The following is a 23591-nucleotide window of genomic DNA, read 5'->3' on the forward strand; positions in this document are numbered from 1 at the left end:
TATTGACTTGCTAACAGGCACTTTTTTTCACTTTTAAGCATCTCATCAAAGCTGAACAATGTATTATCAGATACTTTCGTGTGACTTTTAAAAGCAAGTTAAATGCAAATTATTCCAGCTAAAGTAACTAAAAACAGACTTTTTTCGGGAAAAAATCAAAATCAATTATGCAAAATTAAGGAAAAATTTGTCCCTTTTGTCCCTAAAAAATATTTCTATTTTGCATAAGCTATAGAAAATACAAATTGATCTAGTTTTCTTTTCCACATATTAAACAAAGTGTAACTGAATGAAATGATTTTTTGTGATGGTGGTGGTAGGTGGTGGGGCGGGTGTAAATGTCACACTATTTCAAGTCATGCAGCAACTTTCAAGCTATTGATGGTTGAGGAAAATCTGAGGTGCCCCTTCGTGCATTATTGCAGGCATGGGTGGGCACCTCGGTAGAACAACCGACTTCTATCAGCCAGCTGGATGGCTCCTCACGTGAAATTATGTATTGTGTAATATGTTGAAGGTTCTAGTGAAATAAGCTCTGCTGGATACATATAAGCAGTGCAGGATTTTCTTTACTGTCAGGAAAGTTTTTTTTTTCAATAATAGCTTCATAAATTTCATAGGTAAATTAAGGTAAGTATGATTTAGTTCTTGAAGTTAACCAAAGACGTCTTCAAGGTCAAAAAGTTGTATTTGCATGTACAATTCCAGAGAACTGTCCGAGGATAGCAACAGTTGACTATTCAAAAGCCTTCTCACAAGAATAGGTTACATGAATGCATATATCGACATAAATTATACAAAGTACAAAAGGAGAAACAATTTTGCTTCAGGTAGTTCTACAGATTCATATAATGTTTCCTTCAATACAGAATTCCACATTTTTTAAAAAACATAAAGATTCATTAAGATCATTCAGCCAATAGAAAAGATAAGATTGTGTGCCTGAGATTTTTCAACACTGATTTGAACAAGAGCTGTCTGTAAGACAGCACGCTCGACCTTTCTCAGTGCTTGACTCTGAATTAGAGCTTTGCCAGTAAAAACTTTATAAAACTAGAGCTGCTTCTGAGAAAAGCGCATGACTCCCACAACTGCCTAATCATCTAAATAGCAAGTCAGTCTTTATATACTGTTTACTCACTACAAATATACCTTTGAAGAGTATAAAGGCTGATTTTGGGTAATTCAAGGGCCATAATTCTGAAGTGCCTGGGGCGACTTGGCTAGTTAATGAACTTGGTCGAGGAGTTATGGTCAAACACAACTATATCTGACTTTATCATAATTGTGGCCACTAGAGTGTTAACAAGCTTTCCCTGTAATTTGAGTGGTGACCTTGTTTTTGACCCCACATGACCCAGTTTCGAACTTGGCCTACGAACCATCAAGATAAACATTCTTACCAAGTTTCATGAAGATAGGAACAAAAATATGGCCTCTAGAGTGTTAACAAGTTTTTCCTTTGATTTGAGCAGGTGACCTAGTTTTTGACCCCACAGGACCCAGTTTTGAACATGGCATAGGAATCATCAAGATATATATTCTGACCAAGTTTCATGAAGATAGGATCATAAATGTGGCCTGAAAAGTGTTTACAAGCTTTTCCTTTGATTTGACCTGGTAACCAAGTTTTTGACCCCCATATAACTCAAGTTTTGAAGCTGGCATAGGATTCATCAAGATAAACATTCTGGCCAAGTCACATGAAGATAGGGTCATAAATGTGGCCTCTAGGGTGTTTACAAGCTTTTCCTTTGATTTGACCTGGTAACCAAGTTTTTGACCCCCATATAACTCAAGTTTTGAAGCTGGCAAAGGAATCATCAAGATAAACATTCTGGCCAAGTCTCATGAAGATAGGGTCATAAATGTGGCCTCTAGGGTGTTAACAAGCTTTTCCTTTGATTTGATCTGGTGACCTAGTTTTTGACAATACATGACCCAGTTTCTATCTTGCCCTAGATATCATCAAGATAAACATTCTGTGCAAGTTTGTATCAAATCAAAGCATAAATGAAACCTCTATATAGTTGAAAGGGCTAAAATAGAAAATTTTGCCCCTTTAAGGGGCAGTGACTCTAGAACCCATGATGGAATCTAGCCGGTTATCGAAAGGAACCGAGATCTTATTGTGTGTAATTGTGGTTAAAATCGAAAGTAAAATGTCACTTCTATTGTGTTCCCAAGGTAAAAATTAACAAATTTTGGCACTTTCAGGGATCAATCAAGGGCCGTAACTCCAGAACCTATAATTGGACCCGACAGATTCATCATGGAATCCAAGATCTACTGCTGTTAAAGATATTTTGCAAGTTTCTATCAAATCAAATCATAAATGAAGTCTCTATATGGCTGATTAAAATCGATTGCAAAATGTGGTCTCTATCATGTTCACAAGAAATTGTGGACGGCCACCGCCAATGGACAAGGGCGATGACAAAAACTCACCCGAAGCACTTTGTGCTCAGGTGAGCTAAAAACTGAACCAGCTCGAACATGTAGGCCAATAAAAGGTCCAGTGCAATAGCTCAACCTATTCTTTCAAGTCAGGCTAAAAAGAAACTTATAAAATACCCTGAAACTGTATACAAAACACAAATGGTAGTGTTACCTAAGGAAAGCATTTCATCATCTAGAAATGATGAAGCTGTGCTGCTGGGCTGGTTATTGCTGTGAGTGCTAGGGGCAGGTTGGAACTGATCAAGGTTCAAATCTACCAGGGAACTATCACCTGTACATAAATGGTTACACATAATAATTTGTTTAATGGCTCTTAATGATTTAAAATCCTGAAAATAAAAATGGCAATCTGCTACATGTAAACAATTCTAAATGGTTTCAAAATCCTAAAAGGAGGTACCATGCATAGGTGAAGGCAAGTGACATTGAATACTGTGAAATGATTTCATTTTGTGCACTGTTTTGTTAATAATTCAAGGTTTTCAACTTTTGAATACAAAAGGAGTTTGACAATTATTCTGTTAATTTGGATTTAATTTTGTTGATTGACGCAACCACAAAATCCACAAAAATTATTTCCCCACAAATGAGCTGCGCCATGAGAAAACCAACATAGTGCGTTTGCGACCAGCATGGATCCAGACCAGCTAGCGCATACGCACAGTCTGGTCAGGATCCATGCTGTTCGCTCTCAAGGCCTATTGCAATTAGAGAAACTGTTAGCGAACAGCATTAATCCTGACAAGACTGCGCGGATGCACAGACTGGTCTGGATCCATGTTGGTTACAAACGCACTATGTTGGTTTTCTCATGGCATGGCTCAAATATTAATGTAATGATAACACAGTAGTGCTTTTAGTCACACAGGTAAAGAGAACATATACTTTGCAATGAGACACCGAGTCCATCATCTGCAATGTTATCTCAAAGCTCTGATATTTTTGCAGTTTAACTCATCTTTAAGGTAGTGAATCCATAATGATGAATTGACGGTAATTTTTGTCTGATTATGTTTTTGCCGTATGTGATTTCGACACTCCATGGCTGCTCCAGAAACCACTGCCCTTATTAGAAACATTTACGGTCGAAGAATGCAGAAATAATAGAACAATATTAGAAATTGCTGAATGTCATTATGGAAGCACTACCTTAAATATTTTGTTATCTAAAAGCTCGTCCTTCTAATAACATATTGAAAATTACAAAACAAGATATACCGATCTCCTTAAAATAGTTAATAGCTCCGGAACTACAGAAATATAGAACTGAAATATCTATCATAATTTGAGCCGCACCATGAGAAACCAACATAGTACATTTGCGCCCAGCATGGATTCAGACCAGCCTGCGCATCTGCGTAGTCTTATCAGGATTCATGCTGTCGCTAACAGTTTCTCTTATTATTGCAACAGGCCTTGAAAGCGAACAGCATGGATCTTGACCAGACTGCGTGGATGTGCAGGATGGTCCGGATCCATGCTGGTCGCAAATGCACTATGTTGGTTTTATCATGGCGAGGCTCATTCATACTACTGTAGATATATTTCCCTCTTATAAGGGACAGAAAATTATAAGCATGATTATATATAAGGTTGTGATAGGAAATGATTTTGTATTTTAGTGGATTACCTTTCAAAAAGTCTTCTGAAAAATTAAACAAACAAAAAATGTAAGATTGCTAATGAAATACTGTAGATTGGGTAATATTTGTGATGGATTTATTTTTGTTTATATTAGAAAATAATGTCAACTCAACAATTCAAAGTATTTATGAATATTAATCTGCATCAGGTCTTAGAACACAAAAACTCATGTTTTGCAAATTCTTAATACCAGAAATAAGGTTGCTAACCATCAAATCATTTAAAAAAGCATATGCAAATATTATCCAATCTACAGTAGCCAGACTTCATTCAGATACTAACATAGTATTTTGAAATACTGAGAAAACGAAGTAATACTTCTGCAGACATGACTCTAAAACTTATTCTGGATATACCTTTCATGCAAATTTCATGGATAATATGTAAATGTAGTTGTGTATGATAACTGAGACGTAGAAATATTTACCTCTCGAGTTTTCTGTTTGTCCATTCTGTGTGATACCTTCAACAACCTTCTTGTACTGTGACATAGTAAGAGCCACTTCATCATTGGCTTTCAGTATTGTATCTGAAAGAATGAAATAACTTCATTATCTTAATATACAAAATGTAGAATATTCAATTTGGTAAAACATACGAAATAAAATTTCCAATGGTCAACCTAGAAGTTAGAACATAGGTCCTAGCACTACACTGCTTACTGGGAGTTTATTTAACTAAATAATTTGAATTATATATACATTCAACATTCAAGATTATTACAGATAGTTTCAAATTACAAAACGAGCACTGCAGTATAAGGGTTTGAGAGCCAGAGGTCAAAAGCAGGTCAAAAACTCAACAGGGTTTACAAAGTAAAGTGCACAAAGATCTTGTAAACTTCTTTTTTCACAGCAGTGTTAAACCATACATTGCCATAATTTGCTTGTTAACCTTTACCTCTTTTTCAAAGAAAAATCCTGTAAAATAATGAAACGTCCGAGAATTTCTTGCAGTTCAACAGTTTAACAATATACAAACTTCTCTAAACAGTCATACTGCTACAAAATAAACAGCTACATACTAAGTCCATCAGTGTCGGACTCTTCTGTCTCACTGGCCAGACGAAACAGCTTTGGCCGCAATTTCTCTAGGGAATCATACAACTCCTGAAAATATAAACAAATATATACAGTACCAGAAAGAAACCAAATGATTTTATTGTTTCTTATAACAATGATGTCAATAATTTGACACACAGTTTGATTAAATCTTTGCAAAAGGGGATACATCAAGCAATTTGGTGTCAGAATTTAGAGTTCACTTGCTGTAAAGAGAAAAACTTTTAAAACTCTATTAACAAAAAAAATCAATGTGGAAATCTGTAAGTACTACAAATAATGCTGGTTTTATTTTATAATTCCAAAAGTGTGTCAGATACAGTGTACCTTTACTTTAAGACTGTTGGGATACAATTTCAGTAAAAATCTTTTTTATGATCCACATTAAGTGAAAATAACACCTTTTAATTTTCTTGTATTTTTAAATTGATGTTCTAAAATGTATAAAGGAAAGTTTAAACAAAACCAAACCTTCATCATTTCTTTCTCAGACTCTGTTGTTGATTGAGGGTTGTAATGGTTCACCATTTCATTTAACAGTTTAGAATTTGCATGAATTGTTTCCAGCTCATTGATTCTCCGTGATACTTTCTCCATTCTTTCTGTGTCCTGAAATACAGTTACATATAATTAGAGCCATGCATCGCAAAGTAGGCCCGAAACAAAAAAGAAACTGTAACGGAAAAATATAGCAGACAGGTATAAAACTAACACTGAAGACCAGTCTCAGAATGCAAGCTTGCCATTGGTCAATTTAAATACTGAGCTAAGAAGGATGAATTGAGACTGGTCACATAACTCGAGCTTTATAACCTTGTACCCTGGCTTCCATTATCTAAAATATATACCTGTTTGACCATGTTCTTGATAAGCCTGTTTGCTGCCTGCAGATCTTCTGGGTTCTTACTCTTCAATAATTTTGCTAAGGTCTGAAATAACGATATGTCACAGTTATAAGTAACAAACATAATAATTAAGTTTTAGTACTAATATCATCATCTATGTCTCAATTATTTCAAAAAGCATTATATCTATCTCAAGTATCACTGTTCTAATTTTTTTGGCTACCCCTAAGTCAATCACAAGACAGAGCTAATACACTACTAAAACTAGCGAACACAGTAAAATTGTAACAGACTTTCATAGACAATTTATAAAGCATTTAATATTATTGAAATCTGCCATAAGTTCCCTTTATAATCAACTCCTCCAAAAAAAGGTAGCTAGCCATTTCAGACAGACGATGCTCCAGTTCTAGAAGCTTCCCTTGACTTCTGTTAAAGATCTAACATATCCAAGTGAGCCACGCCATGAGAAAACCAACATAGTGTGTTTGCAACCAGCATGGATGCATCCGCGCAGTCTGGTCAGGATCCATGCTGTTCACTAACGGTGTCTCTAATTGCAATAGGCTTTGAGAGTGAACAGCATGGATCCTGACCAGACTGCACGGATGCCCAGGCTGGTCTGGATCCATGCTGGTCGCAAACGCACTATGTTGGTTTTCTTATGGGGCGGCTCAATTGTTTTCAGCCATAAGACTGAACCACACTTTGTAAGTATCCAAACTGGCACTGCTACAACCATATACAACTATGCATGTTCAATGTACTTCTACAGGTCATATACACTGACAGTATCTAGCTTTAAGACAACAGACTATAGTGAATACCTTTGCCTTTTCTTCATCTTCAAAGGTAGCTCTTCTGTCCTCCTCAGGAACGGGTTTTGGTAAATCAAGTGATTCCTGAAAGTAATTTAAATTTATCTCTATTTTTATTTTCTAATGAAATCATATATCATTACCCTGATCACATTATCAAAGCCTACTATAAGCTTATCAATTTTGGACTACATCCACAAATGAGATCTCCATTGGTTACAATGAGATTTAGCGAGTTTTTCATTTTTCATTCTATGTTCTTATGAGAGTTTCTTTGAACTGAAGTACCTACATGTATTTATCTTACAATTAATCTTGACTTTGAACAATTAAATTTAAGTAGAAGGCAGCATGATCTGCACTGTTCGCTATTCATTCAGTAAATTTTCAGTGAAAACCCCTTCAAATAATAAATGGTATTGCCCAAATTGAATGATGGACCAGTCCATCTTTGAAATTCAGCAAGCTAAGGGTTAATATACTGCATACCTTATCCATATAGACTGGATCTTCCTTCACAATACCCTGCTGTTTTAACATCTGGTAGGCTTCAGCCACCTTTGGTTCATGGGGTAAACCTTTATGCCAACAATACATTAATTCTATACATTTCTTTTTCACTTTCTCTGTAGTTTTGGATCCCAAATACTGCAAATGGATGATAAGTAGAAATATTAAGCTTAATAGAATAGCTTAGATGGTGAATTATGCCAGTATATCACATCCTTTCATCTCATTATGCAGTTCTTTTGGCTAATCTAAGCAGCTTCAAATGACATAATCTTCACAGATTGCTTTATCTTTCTTCACCGTGTTTTACTGTAACTATAAACATAGATTTCAATATAGCTTGTTTGATTTTAGCATTAAAACATACATGTACTGGCCACATTCAGTTCATATTCGTATGATGACTTTCAGGCTTTTTTTGATGCAGGAAGACCACTAGTGCCCCTCTGTCATCTCTGGCATGTACAGGCACCAGTGTAGAACCATCAATCATGCACATGCCAGCTGGATGGTTCCCTCATATGAAAATGCCACCCCTGTCCATGTTTGAACCCACAGCAGTGAGAGGGTGTATATATGTCAACTGACCCTTTATCACTCAGCCTGAGGCCCCTACATTTAACATTTCATGAACTACATATAAGAACTGCTTGAAATGAAATTACAGTATATAAAACAAAATATGTTTCTGTACCTACCTTTGGAGATATAACTTTTATAATTTCATTGAGGAATCTAAACTTCCCAACTTCTTGATGAAAACGTTTCCCACAATTCTTCACACATGACTCAAGAGTCTAAAAATGTCCAAATTATAAATAAACTGAAATTGTTATATAAACAAGATTACATTTTTGTAAAAACTAGTCAGCGGCATGTATTAAACTACTGTTCAGCATAACCAAGACTGAAAGATCTGTGTTTATAACCTATATCTGAACAGTATTGGAAATACCTACTTTTTTGCAGATCTACCTGATTTTATTTTGAATTGTGATTTAACGTACTGCACCGAAAACCATGATAGTATATGGCCACTTTCCGTTTTAATGTGAGGAAGACCCAGGTCCCTCCTGGCATTATTTCATTACGAGCGGGCACCTGGGTAGAACCACCGACCTTCCGTAAGCCAGCTGTATGGCTTCCTCACATGAAGAATTCAATGCCCCGAGTGAGGCTTGAACCCACACTGATGAGGGGCAAGTGATTTGAAGTCAGCGACCTTAACCACTCGGCCACGGAGGCCCCCTATCCTGATTTAGATTTAAAATGAACTTTAATGACTTGTAACGGTACCATTGCAAAAACTTTCATTTAGATAGTCTCTTTGGTTTAATTGTGATAGGTTAGCTGGTTCTCTCCATGGCACTTGAATGCTCATGTCTTTTTCATTCTTTTCGAACAAAAATCCTTTTCTAATACAACCTGTCAAGACAGGCCAGAATAAACTAGTTTAACAGAGTCCTGTATGTGATAAACATTATACAGCATGCGTTACATTGAGCCGTGCCATGAGAAAACCAACATAGTGGGTTTGCGACCAGCATGGATCCAGACCAGCCTGCGCATCCGCGCAGTCTGGTCAGGATCCATGCTGTTCGTTTTCAAAGCCTATTGGAATTAGAGAAACTGTTAGCGAACAGCATGGATCCTGACCAGACTGCGCGGATGCACAGGCTGGTCTGGATCCATGCTGGTCGCAAACCCACTATGTTGGTTTTCCCATGGCACGGCTCACATTTGTACTAGTACTGTTTCAGACAATTGCTACGATCACTTACACACTTACATACTTGAAACCTACAGTCAAACTCTGTTCACTCAAACTTGATGGGACCAGCAAAATTTGTTCAAATTATTGACAATTCAAGCCACTGAATAAAATACATTAAATAGGGATATTGCTGAGACCTAACAAGATGTTCAAGGGAAATGTGGTGTTCGATTTATCTGAGTTCCAACAAACAAAGTTTGACTGTATATTGGATGCCCCATAGTTCCAGGCACATGGCAGGACTACATAAATTTTGTATATGATGTAACACTTGAATCACATTTTGGCATAAATACTCATGAAAACATCATGTACAACTTACCGTTAGAGCATATAAGGACTCTCTCTCGATAGGGGACTGGATTTTATGAGCTAGAAGTCGGACAGCATACTGAGGACCCTCTAGTTCTTTGTTCACTTGATCAACAAACTTGGAGATGGCCTCCCAGTCCTCTTCACGTATAGCAGGATTTGTAGCTGCATCTGAAAAATATTGTTTTAGTTTAGTTTTAACATTACAAATATCGACTGAAGATAAATTTCTTGCCACTTTAGATGAAAATGCTTAAACCATGCCTGATTTCTGGACATCTGGCCATTAGCCGAGGTTTGAAAGAAGATTATGAAGACAGGTTCAACATAGCCCTGCCTCAAAAAGCCATTTTCATCCATCAAAGGGTTGTCAAAATTCCCAAGACAAACCTCTGATTTATTTCTTTCATTTATTTGGTGAGAATGCACACTCGTAATTACTACTGGGAGTGGTTTCAGCCAATCAATGTTCGCCATTATTTGGCATGCCAAATTGAAACTTCAAACATATAAGCAAGGTACATTGTACTTGCTAACAATGGATAAAGGTGATATTCCATGATTGCAATTAATTCTTCTAATTAAATGTTGAGAAATTAACCTCAAGAACTAATTTTTCCTCGTAAGTTGGTACAAATATTGGAAAGGATGCAGTCACACTTTTCACGGACGATTTTGATTGGTTTGCTACGATTTGTCACAAAACGTTGATGACTGGCTGAAACCTTTTCACCTGTAATGCAACCAAACCACAAATATCGGGGAAATGTGCAGAGGATTAACTAGAGAACCATGGTAGACTTCTGGTATGCAAGAATGCAAAATGTTTGTTATTGTCAGAAACACAGGCGTACGTTGACCTCTACAGTTTGTTTCTTTGTTTTGGGTTTAACGCCGTTTTTCAACAGTATTTCAGTCATGTAACGACTGGCAGTTAACCTAACCAGAGTTCCTGGATCCTGTACCAGTACAAACCTGTTCTCCGCAAGTAACTGCCAACTTCCCCACATAAATCAGAGGTGTCCACAGTTTGTGTCATGTGGCATGACTGTATACTAAGCTTGATGACATAATATCTCAACTTATGTCACAGACTAGTTCCAGAGGTTTCATAGGATTTATTAAGATAAGTAATTATAATAGCAACAAGAGTCATGATGACAGATTTCTGGACTTCTGATCATTTTATCGAGCCTTTAAAAGGCAAACTCTACTTTGACTGATTAAGAACTGGAATCTATATCTTTGAGTCAAATTATTGGAACCCAAATTGCAACCCAAATCTCAGAAATATCTTAGTCAAGATTACACAAGTCTAAATACTTAAGTCACGATTACTGGAATCCAATTCTCTGAGCAAAATTACAGGAATTCGAATATCTGCGTCAAGATTACTGGAATTCAAATTTAATGTTAAGATTGCAAAAATCTAAACATCTGAGTTACTGGAATCCAAACATCTCTATCAAGATTACTTTCAATATGCTCTGTTTCTTCACCATGTAAATAAAATGTCACCATGTTGTCAAGACAAGTATTACTAAGTGATAGCCTATTAACATTATTTCAACAGCCAGAGCTCTAGGCATAATGAAAATAAGAGGAAAAAAAAGTTATAATACAATTGTTTTGAATGTCACACAGTAACTTTCCAGTTTCAGAAGGGAGGTTTTGAACCAATATGTGTGAGGGTCAAGTGATTTGAGCCGTGCCATGAGAAAACCAACATAGTGGGTGTGCGACCAGCATGGATCCAGACCAGCCTGCGCATCCGCGCAGTCTGGTCAGGATCCATGCTGTTCGCTAACAGTTTCTTCAATTCCAATAGGCTTTAAAAGCGAACAGCATGGAGCCTGACCAGACTGCGCGGATGCGCAGGCTGGTCTGGATCCATGCTGGTCGCAAACCCACTATGTTGGTTTTCTCATGGCACGGCTCATTTGATGACAGTGACATTAACCACTTAGCCACAGAGAGCCCCATTATTCATATTTGTGATATTTGAAACAACTGATGGCATATTATATCAATCTAGAATTCAAAAGTTGTTAAACAAAAGCTTTAAGTACTTAATTCCTTTCTCAAGCTGACTTGTAAAGAAATAGGAAAGAAACTTTTATGAACAAAAAAAGACTTGTTTATTAATCAAATAAAACAAAGGAAAAATTATAATCTGTATTTAGAAATTCTAAAAATAGAGCAGGACATCACATAATACATGTACAGTTAAACAGGAAGTTACACACTTAATTCAAACGGTAGTAAGTTTTGACTGAAAACAGGTCCGTACTGTACACTAGCAAATACTATTTTAAACAAGAGCACCGCCTTGCGGGTGCTGACGCTCATCTGATTTTTTTTGTATAATAGAAATATTGTCCTACCCATGATTTTCTAAGTCTAAAAAGGGCCATCACTCTTGCAAAAAGCAGGATAGAGTTATGTTTCTTGATGTACAGTGTCCACTTATGATGGTGAAAAACTGTTGCAAGTTTTAAAGCAATAGCTTTGATAGTTTATGAGAAAAGTTGACTTAAACATAATATTCAACCAAGAAAATGATTTTTCTAAGTCCAAAAGGGGCAATAATTATTGCAAAAAGCAGGATGGAATTATGTTGCTTGCTGTACAGGGTCAGCTTATGATGGTGAACAAGTGTTGCAAGTTTCAAAGCAATAGCTTTGATAGTTTAAGAGAAAAAGTTGACCTAAACATAAACCTTAACCAAGAAATCTGATATTTTCTAAGTCCAAAAGGGGCCATAAATCTTGCAAAAAGCAGGATGGAGTTATGTTTCTTGCTGTACAGGGTCAGCTATGAGGTGAACAAGTGTTGCAAGTTTTAAAGAAATAGCTTTGATAGTTTAGGATAAAAGCTGACCTAACATAAATTTTAACCAAGAAAACTGATTTTCTAAGTCCAAAAGGGGCATAATTCTTGCAAAAAGCAGGATGGAGTTATGTTTCTGATGTACAGGTCTGCTTATGATGTGAACAAGTATTCCAAGTTTTCAAAGCAAAAGCTTGATAGTTTAGGAGAAAAGTTGACCTAAACAATAAAACTTAACCAAGAAATCTGATATTTTCTAAGTACAAAAGGGGCCATAAATCTTGCAAAAAGCAAGATGGAGTTATGTTTCTTGCTATACAGGGTCAGCTTATGATGGTAAACAAGTATTCCAAGTTTCAAAGCAATAGCTTTGATAGTTTAGGAGAAAAGCTGACCTAAACATAAAACTTAACCAGGCAACGCCGACGCAGACGCCGACGCCGACGCCGACGCCGACGCCGACAACCGCTCAAGTGATGACAATAACTCATCATTTTTTTTCAAAAAATCAGATGAGCTAAAAAAGATGTATTTTTACCTGGTTTGATTAATTTAATTTAACCCTTAGCCTGCTGGTGGCAAGTGATTCTGCCTTTGCGACCTGTGCAGACCATGATCAGGTCTGAACTTTAGCTATTCAGTCATTTTCTTTTTGGTAAGCACCCCTTTTAACAGTTAATGGTACTGTCCAAATTGAAAGATGGACAAGTTCATTTAATATAGAAATTCAGCAGGGTAAGAGTTAAACAAGAGCTCGTAGAACATAAAATGCCCACCTTGATGTATCCAGTAATTGCACAAGGAACAGAAATTATTTGGTCACTGCACATAAATGTTCTACTGCTCTGGGTCAATGTGACCTTAACCTTTGACCTATTGACCTCAAAATCAATAGGAGTCATATGCTGGTCATGATCAACCTCCCTACTAAGTTTCGTGATCCTAGGCCAAAGTGTTCTCAAGTTATCGTCCGGAAATGGTTTAACTGTACCAGGTCAATGTGACATTGGCCTTTATCCTACTGATCTCAAAATCAGTAGGAGTCATCTGCTGGTCATGACCATCCTCCCTATCAACTTTCATGATCCTAGGCCTAAGCGTTCTTGAGTTATCATCTGGAAACCATTTAACTGTTCCGGGTCACTGTGACATTGACCTTTGACCTACTGATATCAAAATCAATAGGGGTCATCTGCTGGTCATGATCAACCTCCTTGTCAACTTTCATGATCCTAGGCCCAAGCCTTCTTGAGTTATCATCCAGAAACTGTTGAACTGTTCTGGGTCACTGTGACCTTGACCTTTGACTTACTGACCTCAAAATCAATAGGGGTCATCTGCTGGTCATGAACAACCTCCCTATCAACTTTCATGATCCTAGGCCCAAGCATTCTTTAGTTATCATCCAAAAACCATTTAACTGTTCCGTGTTACTGTGACCTTTGACCTACTGGTCTTAAAATCAATAGAGGTCATCTGCTGGTCATGACCAACCTCCCTATCAACTTTCATGATCCTAGGCCCAAGTGGTCTTGAGTTATCATTCGGAAACCGTTAAACTGTTCCGGGTCACTGTGACAATGACCTTTGACCTACTGATCTCAAAATCAATAGGTGTCATCTGCTGGTTATGACCAATCTCCCTATAAACTTTCATGATCCTAGGCCAAAGCGTTCTCGAGTTAGCATCTGGAAACGGATTGGTCTACATACCGACTGACCGACAACATCTGCAAAAACAAAGAGGACCATGATGGTCCTGAATCGCTCACCTGTCCCCACATGACCCAGTTTTGAACTGAGTATGACGTCGTTTTTTCTATTATCTGACACAGTGACCTAGTTTTTGAGCTCATGTGACCCAGTTTTGAACTTGACCTAGATATCACCAAGATAAAAATTCTGACCAATTTTCATGAAGATCCATTGAAAACTAGAAAATGCTTTTGTAAAAAAGCGCATGTCTCCCCTAATGCAAAGTCCTATAGGCAAGAAGTCAATAGGGGTCAGGAGCGAAAGTCAAAGAGACACTGATGGTTGGCTGCAATATGGATCATCTACTTGGCATGTCCAGTCATCCCGCTAAATTTCGACACTCTTGGCCTAGTGGTTCTCAAGTCACTGTTCAGGCTCCTTGGACCTTGACCTTTGATCAAGTGACCTCAAAATAAATAGGGGTCATCTACTCTGCATGTCCAATATCCTATTAAGTTCCAACATTGTAGGTCAAGTGGTTCTCAAGTTATTTCCAAAAAATGATTTTACATGAACAGGCCACTGTGACCTTGACTTTTAATAGACTGACCCCAAAATCAATAGGGGTCATCTACTCTGCATGTTCAATCATCCTATGAAGTTTCAACATTCTGGGTCAAGTGGTTCTCAAGTTATTGATCGGAACTGGTTATCAATGTTCAGGCCCCTGTGACCTTGACTTTTAACAGAGTGACCCAAAAAACTATAGGGGTCATTTACTCTGCATGAACAATCATCCTATAAAGTTTCAACATTCTGGGTCGAGAGGTTCTCAAGTAATTGATTGGAAATGGTTTTCCATGTTCAGGCCCCTGTGGCCTTGACCTTTAACAGAGTGACCCTAAAATCGTTAGGGGTCATCTACCCTGCATGACCAATCATCCTATGAAGTTTTATCATTCTGAGTCAAGTGGTTCTCAAGTTACTGACCGGAAATGGTTTTCAATGTTCAGGCCCCTGTGACCTTGACCTTTCACAGAGTGACCCCAAAATCGTTAGGGGTCATCTACTCTGCATTACCAATCATCCTATTAAGTTTCAACATTCTGGGTCAAGTGGTTATCAAGTTACTGACCGGAAATGGTTTTCAATGTTCAGGCCCCTGTGACCTTGACCTTTAATGGAGTGACCCCAAAATCGATAGGGGTCATCTACTTTGCATGTACAATCATCCTATGAAGTTTCAACATTCTGGGTCAAGTGGTTCTCTAGTTATTGATCGGAAATGGTTTTCAATGTTCAGGCCCCTGTGACCTTGACCTTTGATGCAGTGACCCCAAAATCAATAGGGGTCATCTACTCTTCATGACCAATCATCCTATGAATTTCAACATTCTGGGTCAAGTGGTTCTCTAGTTATTGATCGGAAATGGTTTTCAATGTTCAGGCCCCTGTGACCTTGACCTTTGACGGAGTGACCCCAAAATCAGTAGGGGTCATCTACTCTTCATGACCAATCATCCTATGAAGTTCCAACATTCTGGGTCAAGTGGTTCTCTAGTTATTGATCGGAAATGGTTTTCAATGTTCAGGCCCCTGTGACCTTGACCTTTGACGGAGTGACCCAAAAAACAATATGGGTCGTCTACTCCAGCAGCCCTACAATCCTATGAAGTTTGAAGGTTCTAGGTCAAATGGTTCTCCAGTTATTGCTCAGAAATAAAGTGTGACGTACGGACGGAAGGACGGACAGACAGGGCAAAAACAGTATGTCTTCTGGGGGAGACATAAATATGGCCTCTAGAGAGGTCACAAGGTTTTTTATATTATTTGACCTAATGACCTAGATTTTGAAGGCACGTGGCCCAGTTTATAACTTGACCTAGATATCATCAAGATGAACATTCTTACCAATTTTCATGAAGATCTCATGAAAAATATGGCCTCTAGAGAGGTCACAAGGTTTTTCTATTTTTATATCTACTGACCTAGTTTTTGACCGCATGTGACCCAGTTTCGAACTTTACCTTGATATCATCAAGGTGAACATTCAGACCAATTTTCATGAAGATCCATTGAAAAATATGGCCTCTAGAGAGGTCAAAAGGTTTTTCTATTTTTAGACCTACTGACCTAGTTTTTGATCGCTGTTGAGCCAGTTTCGAACTTGAACTAGATATCATCAAGATGAACATTCAGACCAACTTTCATACAGATCCCATGAAAAATATGGCCTCTAGAGAGGTCACAATGTTTTCTTATTATTTGACCTACTGACTTAGTTTTTGATGGCACGTTACCCAGTTTCGAACTTGACCTAGATATCACCAAGCTGAACATCCTGACCAATTTTCATGAAGATCCATTCAAAAGTATGGCCTCTAGAGAGGTCACAAGGTTTTTCTATTTTTAGACCTACTGACCTAGTTTTTGACCGCAGTTGACCCAGTTTCGAACCTGACCTAGATATCATCAAGATGAACATTCACACCAACTTTCATACAGATCCCATGAAAAATATGGCCTCTAGAGAGGTCACAAGGTTTTTTTAATTATTTGACCTACTGACCTACTTTTTGAAGGCACGTGACCCACTTTCAAACTTGACCTAGATATCATCAAGCTGAACATTCTCACTAACTTTCATGAAGATCCATTGAAAAGTCTGGCCTCTAGAGAGGTCACAAAGTTTTTCTATTTTTAGACCTACTGACCTAGTTTTGGACCGCACATGACCCGGTTTCGAACTTGACCTAGATATCATCAAGATGAACATTCAGACCAACTTTCATAAAGATCCCATGAAAAATGTGACCTCTAGAGTGGTCACAAGCAAAAGTTTACGGACGAACGGACGATGGATGCTGCGCGATCACAAAAGCTCACCTTGTCACTTTGTGACATGTGAGCTAACAATATACCCCTCCTTCTTCGAAGGGGGGCATAATTAACTAGTTTATTTCAGGCTGACTGTGCGCATTCCTGATTGTAACAATCACAAGTAGGGTAACTGAGAGACAGGAAACCAGATTCTCTTTTAACCATTAATGCTGAGAGGCAAGCATGGCAGATATTACAACCAATTTTCTCTTCTTTGTAAAAATGTTGTTATTGACACTCAAATATGTAACCTTTAGTCTGCTCACGGCAAATGATTCTGCCTTTGCCACCAGTGCAGACCATGGTCTGTCTGCACGGATGTGCAGGCTGAACGCTATTTAGTCAGTAAATTTTCAGTGAACACCCCTTCATATTATCAATGGTTCTGCCCGAACTGAATGATGGACCAGTCAAATTTGGAAATTTATCAGGGTAAAGGTTAACCATGTTCTTCCAGACTTATTTATAGACTTAGCATCACATGATCATTTCAGTCAAAATTCCATGTGAATGTTACAGTTTGAGTCATGTTAGGTGAACCTTTCTTTCAAAACCTAAACCTGAGAAACTCCAAATGAATACACTGTTCCGTGCTGATTGATTTATTGTAAAATAAACTGCTGATAACAGATTAATGAGTGTATCGAACCCTTGAATGAATTATATTCTAAATTCAGCAGAAAAACAAGAGCTGTCACTACTGGTGACAAATGCCACCCGAAGTAGGCCCAAGAATGCCACAGTTGTATGTGCAAAAAAATCACATGTCATGCTGTGACCTTGGCCTAAGAGGCCTTGGTCAAAAGCATGACACATCTTCTCAATATGGTTAACATTTGTGTCAAATCATTTTCAAATCCCTTGATAAATGGCAGAGTTATGGACCAGACAAGAAACACATTTGACTTCTAAGTATGACCTTGACCTTGGAGCTAGGGGTCTGGGTCTTGTGAATGACACCTTATCTCATTATAGGGAACATTTATGCCAAGTAATTTCAAAATCCCTTCATCAATGGCAGAGCTATGGACCGGACAAGAAACAGACCATGTTAACCTTTGACCTCTAAGTGTGACCTTGACCTAAGAGCTAGGGGTCTGGGTCTTGCTCATGACACGTCGTCTCATTATGAGGAAATTTATGCCAAGTAATTTCAAAATCCCTTAATGAATGTCAGAGTTATGGACCGGACACAAAACATACCCTGTTAACCTTTGACTTCGAAGTGTGACCTTGACCTTGGAGCAAGGGGTGTGGGTCTTGCGCAATACACATCATCTCATTATGTTAAACATTTATGCCAAGTTGTTTCAAAATCCCTTCATGGATGGCAGAGTTATGGACCGGACAGGAAACAGACTATGTTAGCCTTTGACCTCTAAGTGCAACCTTGGCCTTGGAGCTAGTGGTCTGGGTCTTGCGCATGACACATCGTCTCATTATGGTGAACATTTATGCCAAGTTATTTCAAAATCCCTTTATGAATGGAAGAGTTACAGCCCGGACAAGAATTTACCGTACGCACAGACTCACGGACAGTGCGATTTTAATATTATGCCCACCTTCGGGGCATAATAAACAAGAGCACCGCCTTGCAGTTGCTGACGCTCATCTGATTTTTTTGTATAATAGAAATATTGTCCTACCCATGACTGAGTCTAAAAAGGGCCATCATTCTTGCAAAAAGCAGGATAGAGTTATGTTTCTTGATGTACAGCGTCCGCTTATGATGGTGAAAAACTGTTGTAAGTTTTAAAGCAATAGCTTTGATAGTTTATGAGAAAAGCTGACTTAAACATAATACTCAACCAAGTAAACTGATTTTTAAGTCCAAAAGGGGCAATAATTATTGCAAAAAAGCAGGATGGAGTTATGTTTCTTGCTGTACAGGGTCAGCTTATGATGGTGAACAAGTGTTGCAAGTTTCAAAGCAATAGCTTTGATAGTTCAAGAGGAAAAGTTGACCTAAACATAAAACTTAACCAAGAAATCTGATATTTTCTAAGTCCAAAAGGGGCCATAAATCTTGCAAAAAGCATGATGGAGTTATATTTCTTGCTGTACAGGGTCAGCTAATGATGGTGAACAAGTGTTGCAAGTTTCAAAACAATATGTTGGATAGTTTAGGAGAAAAGCTGACTTAAACATAAAACTTAACCAAGAAATCAGATTTTCTAAGTCCAAAAGGGGCCATAATTCTTGCAAAAAGCAGAATGGAGTTATGTTCCTTGCTGCACTGGGTCAGCTTATGATGGTGAACAACAAGTTTCAAGTTTTCAAGTTTCAAAGCAATATCTTTGATAGTTTAGGAAAAACCCTGACCTAAACATAAAACTTAACCAAGAAATCTGATATTTTCTAAGTCCAAAAGGGGCCATAATTCTTGCAAAAAGCAGGATGGAGTTATGTTTCTTGGTGTACAGGGTCAGCTTATGATGGTGAACAAGTGTTACAAGTTTCAAAGCAATACCTTTGATAGCTTAGGAGAAAAGCTGACCTAAACATAAAACTTAACCAGGCAACGCCGACGCCGACCAAGTGATGACAATAACTCATCATTTTTTTTCAAAAAATCAGATGAGCTAAAAAGAATTACCGGTAGTCATAATAATATGCACTATTTATTTTATTGTTTAACAAGATATAAGGATAATCGGCACGGAACTGATTGTTTGATAATCAATTAACCATCATTAGTAAAGGAAATTGTTTGTGAAATCGTCCCTTGTATCTCGCATTGGTTACCATATGTGTGGAAAACATAAATACCCTAATTATTATTAAAAACTTATTACTAAAAAAGAGGGTTTATTTTCACAAGATAATTTAACATTATTTTTTAATCTTTTATCATTTTTCTGCCAGTTTTAATCCTCCTGATTTATTTGATGTTCCTTGGTTATTTATGTTTCAAAAGAAAATGTAACCAATCGGGTGAATGCTAGTAGCTTTTCATTTAGATCCAAGTTTAAGGTGAATACTGATTAAGTCTTATTTGTTTTGGTTTTTTTCAACATCATTTGAAATGTAAATAACCCTTAATTTAATCGCAGGAAAAATGGAGCTTCATACCCCTAGAAAATCCCTATGAGGCTTGTCTAGATGTACGGATCCATACCTCTAGAATCAGATTCTAGAGGTACAGATCCGTACTGCCTGGATGAAATTTAATATTTTTCAGCTGACCTACTGGCCTCCATTGGTATTGTTATTGTTTTCGTCTGGACTTACCAGAATGAGGCTCCAGTGGGGATCGACCCCTTGTGTCAAATTATGTAGGGAATAACTCAAGTTTCGTGAAATAATAACATATAAAATTTTCTGCTTTATTCTCACAAAGTACATGAATTTGCTGGGTGTGCGAAACCACGTACAGTGCAAAAACGGGTACATTGACTCTACAAACTAGAGCTATCACTGAAGGTGATGAATGTACCCCCACACAGTACATTGCAATCTGACGCAAACAAGATTGCATAATTATGTTGACTGTATGTATAAAGACTCTATGTATATAGTATATTAACAAAAAACAAAGTCCCATAACTCTGCAGAATATTTATCTAAAAAAACGTAACATGCACCATGCACAAGAAGGATTGGTACTGATCAGTTATCTTATGTGAAGTTTCATTAAATTGTGTGCAAGGGTTCAGTAGATTAGTCGGACACAAGATTGCATATGCAGACTGTATGTGTATAAACATGTAGTATCGTAAAAAAATCAAAGTCCCGTAGCTCTGCAATTTTTTTTCTGAAAGAACCTAGCATGCACCATGCACAACTTCTGTTGTCACTGATAACTTGTGTGAAGTTTCATTAAATTGTGTCAAGGAGATGAGGAGAGTTGGTGCGCACAAGACTGTGTCTATGTATATAGTATAGTAACAAAAAACAAAGTCCCATAACTCTGCAAAAAAAATTCTAAAAGAACTGAACATGCATCATGCACAACTACTGTTGTTACTGTAGTGATCACTTTTGTGAAGTTTCATTAAACTGTGTCAAGGGGATGAGGAGAGTTGGTGCGCACAAGACTGTGTCAGACGTGCCACCAAAATGAAGGAGGGGGCCATTTCTTTTGTTGTATAGGGGGTCTATTGTTAGTTTAGTTTAAACATAGTTTATTTCAAACAAAATTGCAATATTTACAATTCATGATACATGGTACATAAGATAATGCCTGAAAAAGGATCAGAGCCGAAAGCAACAGCTTATAGAGGTCTTCTCCTACAGAAACATATTGTTGTAGGTACAGTACGGCAGTGTTTATGATCTTATCTAAAATATTATCTTTAAGCAATATAATATAATATAATCTATTGTTAACGGATTCTCCTTTCTTTTGTTCTCTTTACAGTTAGATGGCCCTCTCTTTTCTTTAAGTCTTAAGATTATAGAGACAGACAACCTGAAACCAGTATACCCCCTCTGCTCACCCCTACCCCACCTCCACGTTACAACTTTGCTGACAATAAATTACGGTGCTGATAAACTGATACTGAACTACAAATCATACTAGTTAAACAAGATTCCAACGTCAAATCCTCTTCCCTGGTCGCCATTTTGTAAAAATCACGAGACTATCAAGAAGTTCGTCCTCGTCTGCATCTTGAGAACTTGCAGTAATAAGGTCATAAATAAAGTCTGCAAGAAGAGGGGCTTAAAAACTTTAAAGGACCTAGTCTTTACAACAGATCGAGCCCAAAATCATCCTACAGGTAGTCTGACCAGCATATTATGACTTTTTTGGATTTTGTAAATGCAGATAGGCTTAGAGGGATGACAACTATAAAATATCAAATCATAAAATAAGTCGTCCCAAAGAGCTATAAAAATAAAGAGATCGGCAACTTTAAAAGCATATAGAGCAAATCTTGCCAACATCACGTGACAACTGAATGAGATCTTGTTTACTGGAAGTGACGCGTTCTCCACGCGCCATTTTGTATGCGAAAGCAATTATTTATCAGTAAATTAATTATCACCATATGACCACGCTTCTTCTGATGGTAAGAAACGTGTACTCTGTGTCTTAAGACTATTTCACATTAAACTAATGTTGTTTTAGAAGCTAACATGTATTTTAAATGTAGTTTTAAAGGTACAAATTGTAACTCCATTCTCGCCAATGTTTGTTTTTACTAAGATAACGCCGATTCACACTCTAACACGAGATCACATGAGATTACAGACAGTTGCCATTCTGTGTATTTCATACTTCTTTGGTCATCCCAACAAGCCAACAGGCCAGCTATAAGGCTAAATGGACCCCTACTGCACTAGTCAGTGCCTTTATCATCTACATCTACATCTACCACCCCATCGTCCCTTAATCAACGACTGTCTTTTGGTGCAATCGGTAAGTCGATGCAGCTATGTCATAAAAATTTTATGAAATAAAGTTGTCTTGCTGGCTGGTGGGTGGGGTATCGCAAATAAATTGAATTTTTACAAATAACTCAGAGCCAATTTAAAATCAGTATACCTGAAGGCAAAAATAACAAAACATAAACCTTTATTGAATATTTGACAATAAATTACGGTGCTGATAAACTGTTACTGAACTACAAATCATACTTAAACAAGATTCCAACGTCAAATCCTCTTCCTTGGTCGCCATTTTGTAAAAATCACGAGACTATCGAGAAATATCGTCGTCGTCTGCACTTGTTGGGTGTTCGAACAAAACATAAGTATAGGCTTACTTTGTGGAGTTTCGGCTTGAAATATTCACCTAAAATGTTTTCAGTGAAAAAGATCCATTTATGAACGTTTTTCAAAGCTAGCTACAATTTGTTGCGTTATTTCTAAAATACTGTAACTAGCTTTTTGATAGTTCTGGGAAATGACGTTTAAAGATTTGAGTGTCAATAACTTTACACTACTTGAACCAAAATTTAGCCTGTTTATGTTAGTTCTACAAGGCCACAAATTTACCATCATACCGAGGTCATTAAGACGTATAACTAATGACACAAACATCTCAGTTTTACCAAAAATGGAGGAATTAATGCAACGAATTATAGGCCTAACCAAAGAACTATAAAATACATTATTTTTATAGCTCTTTGGCCTAACCGTGAATTAAAAAGTACAAACAATGCTAAATGTTTAAGTGTAGGACTTCAGCTGGAAATCGCAGTTACAAAATGTATCAAACAAGGCAAACAATACCCTAAAATACATATTTATTATTTATACATATTCCTATTTTATGTTCGCATAGATCATACGAAAACCCGTACCTACTAGAATATATATAGGAACCTTAACTTTCATATTCCCTTCTCTTGCACATAGTACCACATGAACTTACTTTTCCTAGAACTACAAGACTCTGGAAAAACCTACCCCTTCAAGTAAAATCCAGCGGTTTCGTAATTCATAGTGAGTTCTGGAGTAGCATGGAATTACTGATGTTCTAACCTGAAATGAATACTTTTATCATCACTAATCTTGTGTTTTTGATTGGCGGCTTAATCATCAAAATGTCCCTCAGAAAGTCGCCTCCCAGTCACGAAAGCCTCTTCCCCTACCCCCAACCCCCGCCAACATTCCCCAAAAAAGTTTAAGAAATAGCGATGGATAATATTGTGTTACAACGAAGCGTCTGTATCACGGGGGAGGAAGTGTTACACGAAGGATGGAATTCTTCTGATAACCTGTCATGTTTTCTTCTGATAACTGTTACGGAGTTCCTGGAAAACGTTACAGAGTTCTTCTGATATCTGTATGACAAAACAAGGAATCGGCCGGCAAA

At 37.5% G+C, this 23591-nt stretch overlaps 1 protein-coding gene across 5 annotated transcripts in view; it reads right to left on the reverse strand.

Annotated features, from left to right (window-relative positions):
* LOC123563839 (ADP-ribosylation factor-binding protein GGA1-like) overlaps positions 1-22556 on the reverse strand; it is a 34706-nt gene extending 12150 nt beyond the window's left edge. The window contains exons 1-11 of one of the 5 annotated variants that reach the window (XM_053536464.1): positions 22409-22555; positions 9435-9595; positions 8037-8135; positions 7318-7476; positions 6838-6912; positions 6014-6094; positions 5637-5774; positions 5129-5213; positions 4532-4633; positions 4091-4105; positions 2612-2731 (exon numbers count right to left, since the gene is read on the reverse strand). In XM_053536464.1, the coding sequence (XP_053392439.1) occupies positions 2612-2731; positions 4091-4105; positions 4532-4633; positions 5129-5213; positions 5637-5774; positions 6014-6094; positions 6838-6912; positions 7318-7476; positions 8037-8135; positions 9435-9595; positions 22409-22451 (1078 nt within the window). In that variant the 5' untranslated portion in view covers positions 22452-22555. Of the gene's footprint in view, positions 1-2611; positions 2732-4090; positions 4106-4531; positions 4634-5128; positions 5214-5636; positions 5775-6013; positions 6095-6837; positions 6913-7317; positions 7477-8036; positions 8136-9434; positions 9596-22408 lie in introns of all 5 variants that reach the window. The other 4 variants (XM_053536468.1, XM_053536466.1, XM_053536465.1 and 1 more) reach the window with 4 other exon arrangements.
* Between the last annotated feature and the right edge of the window lie 1035 nt (positions 22557-23591).

Source organism: Mercenaria mercenaria, chromosome 2, assembly GCF_021730395.1.
Source record: "Mercenaria mercenaria strain notata chromosome 2, MADL_Memer_1, whole genome shotgun sequence".
NCBI classification, from domain to species: domain Eukaryota; kingdom Metazoa; phylum Mollusca; class Bivalvia; order Venerida; family Veneridae; genus Mercenaria; species Mercenaria mercenaria.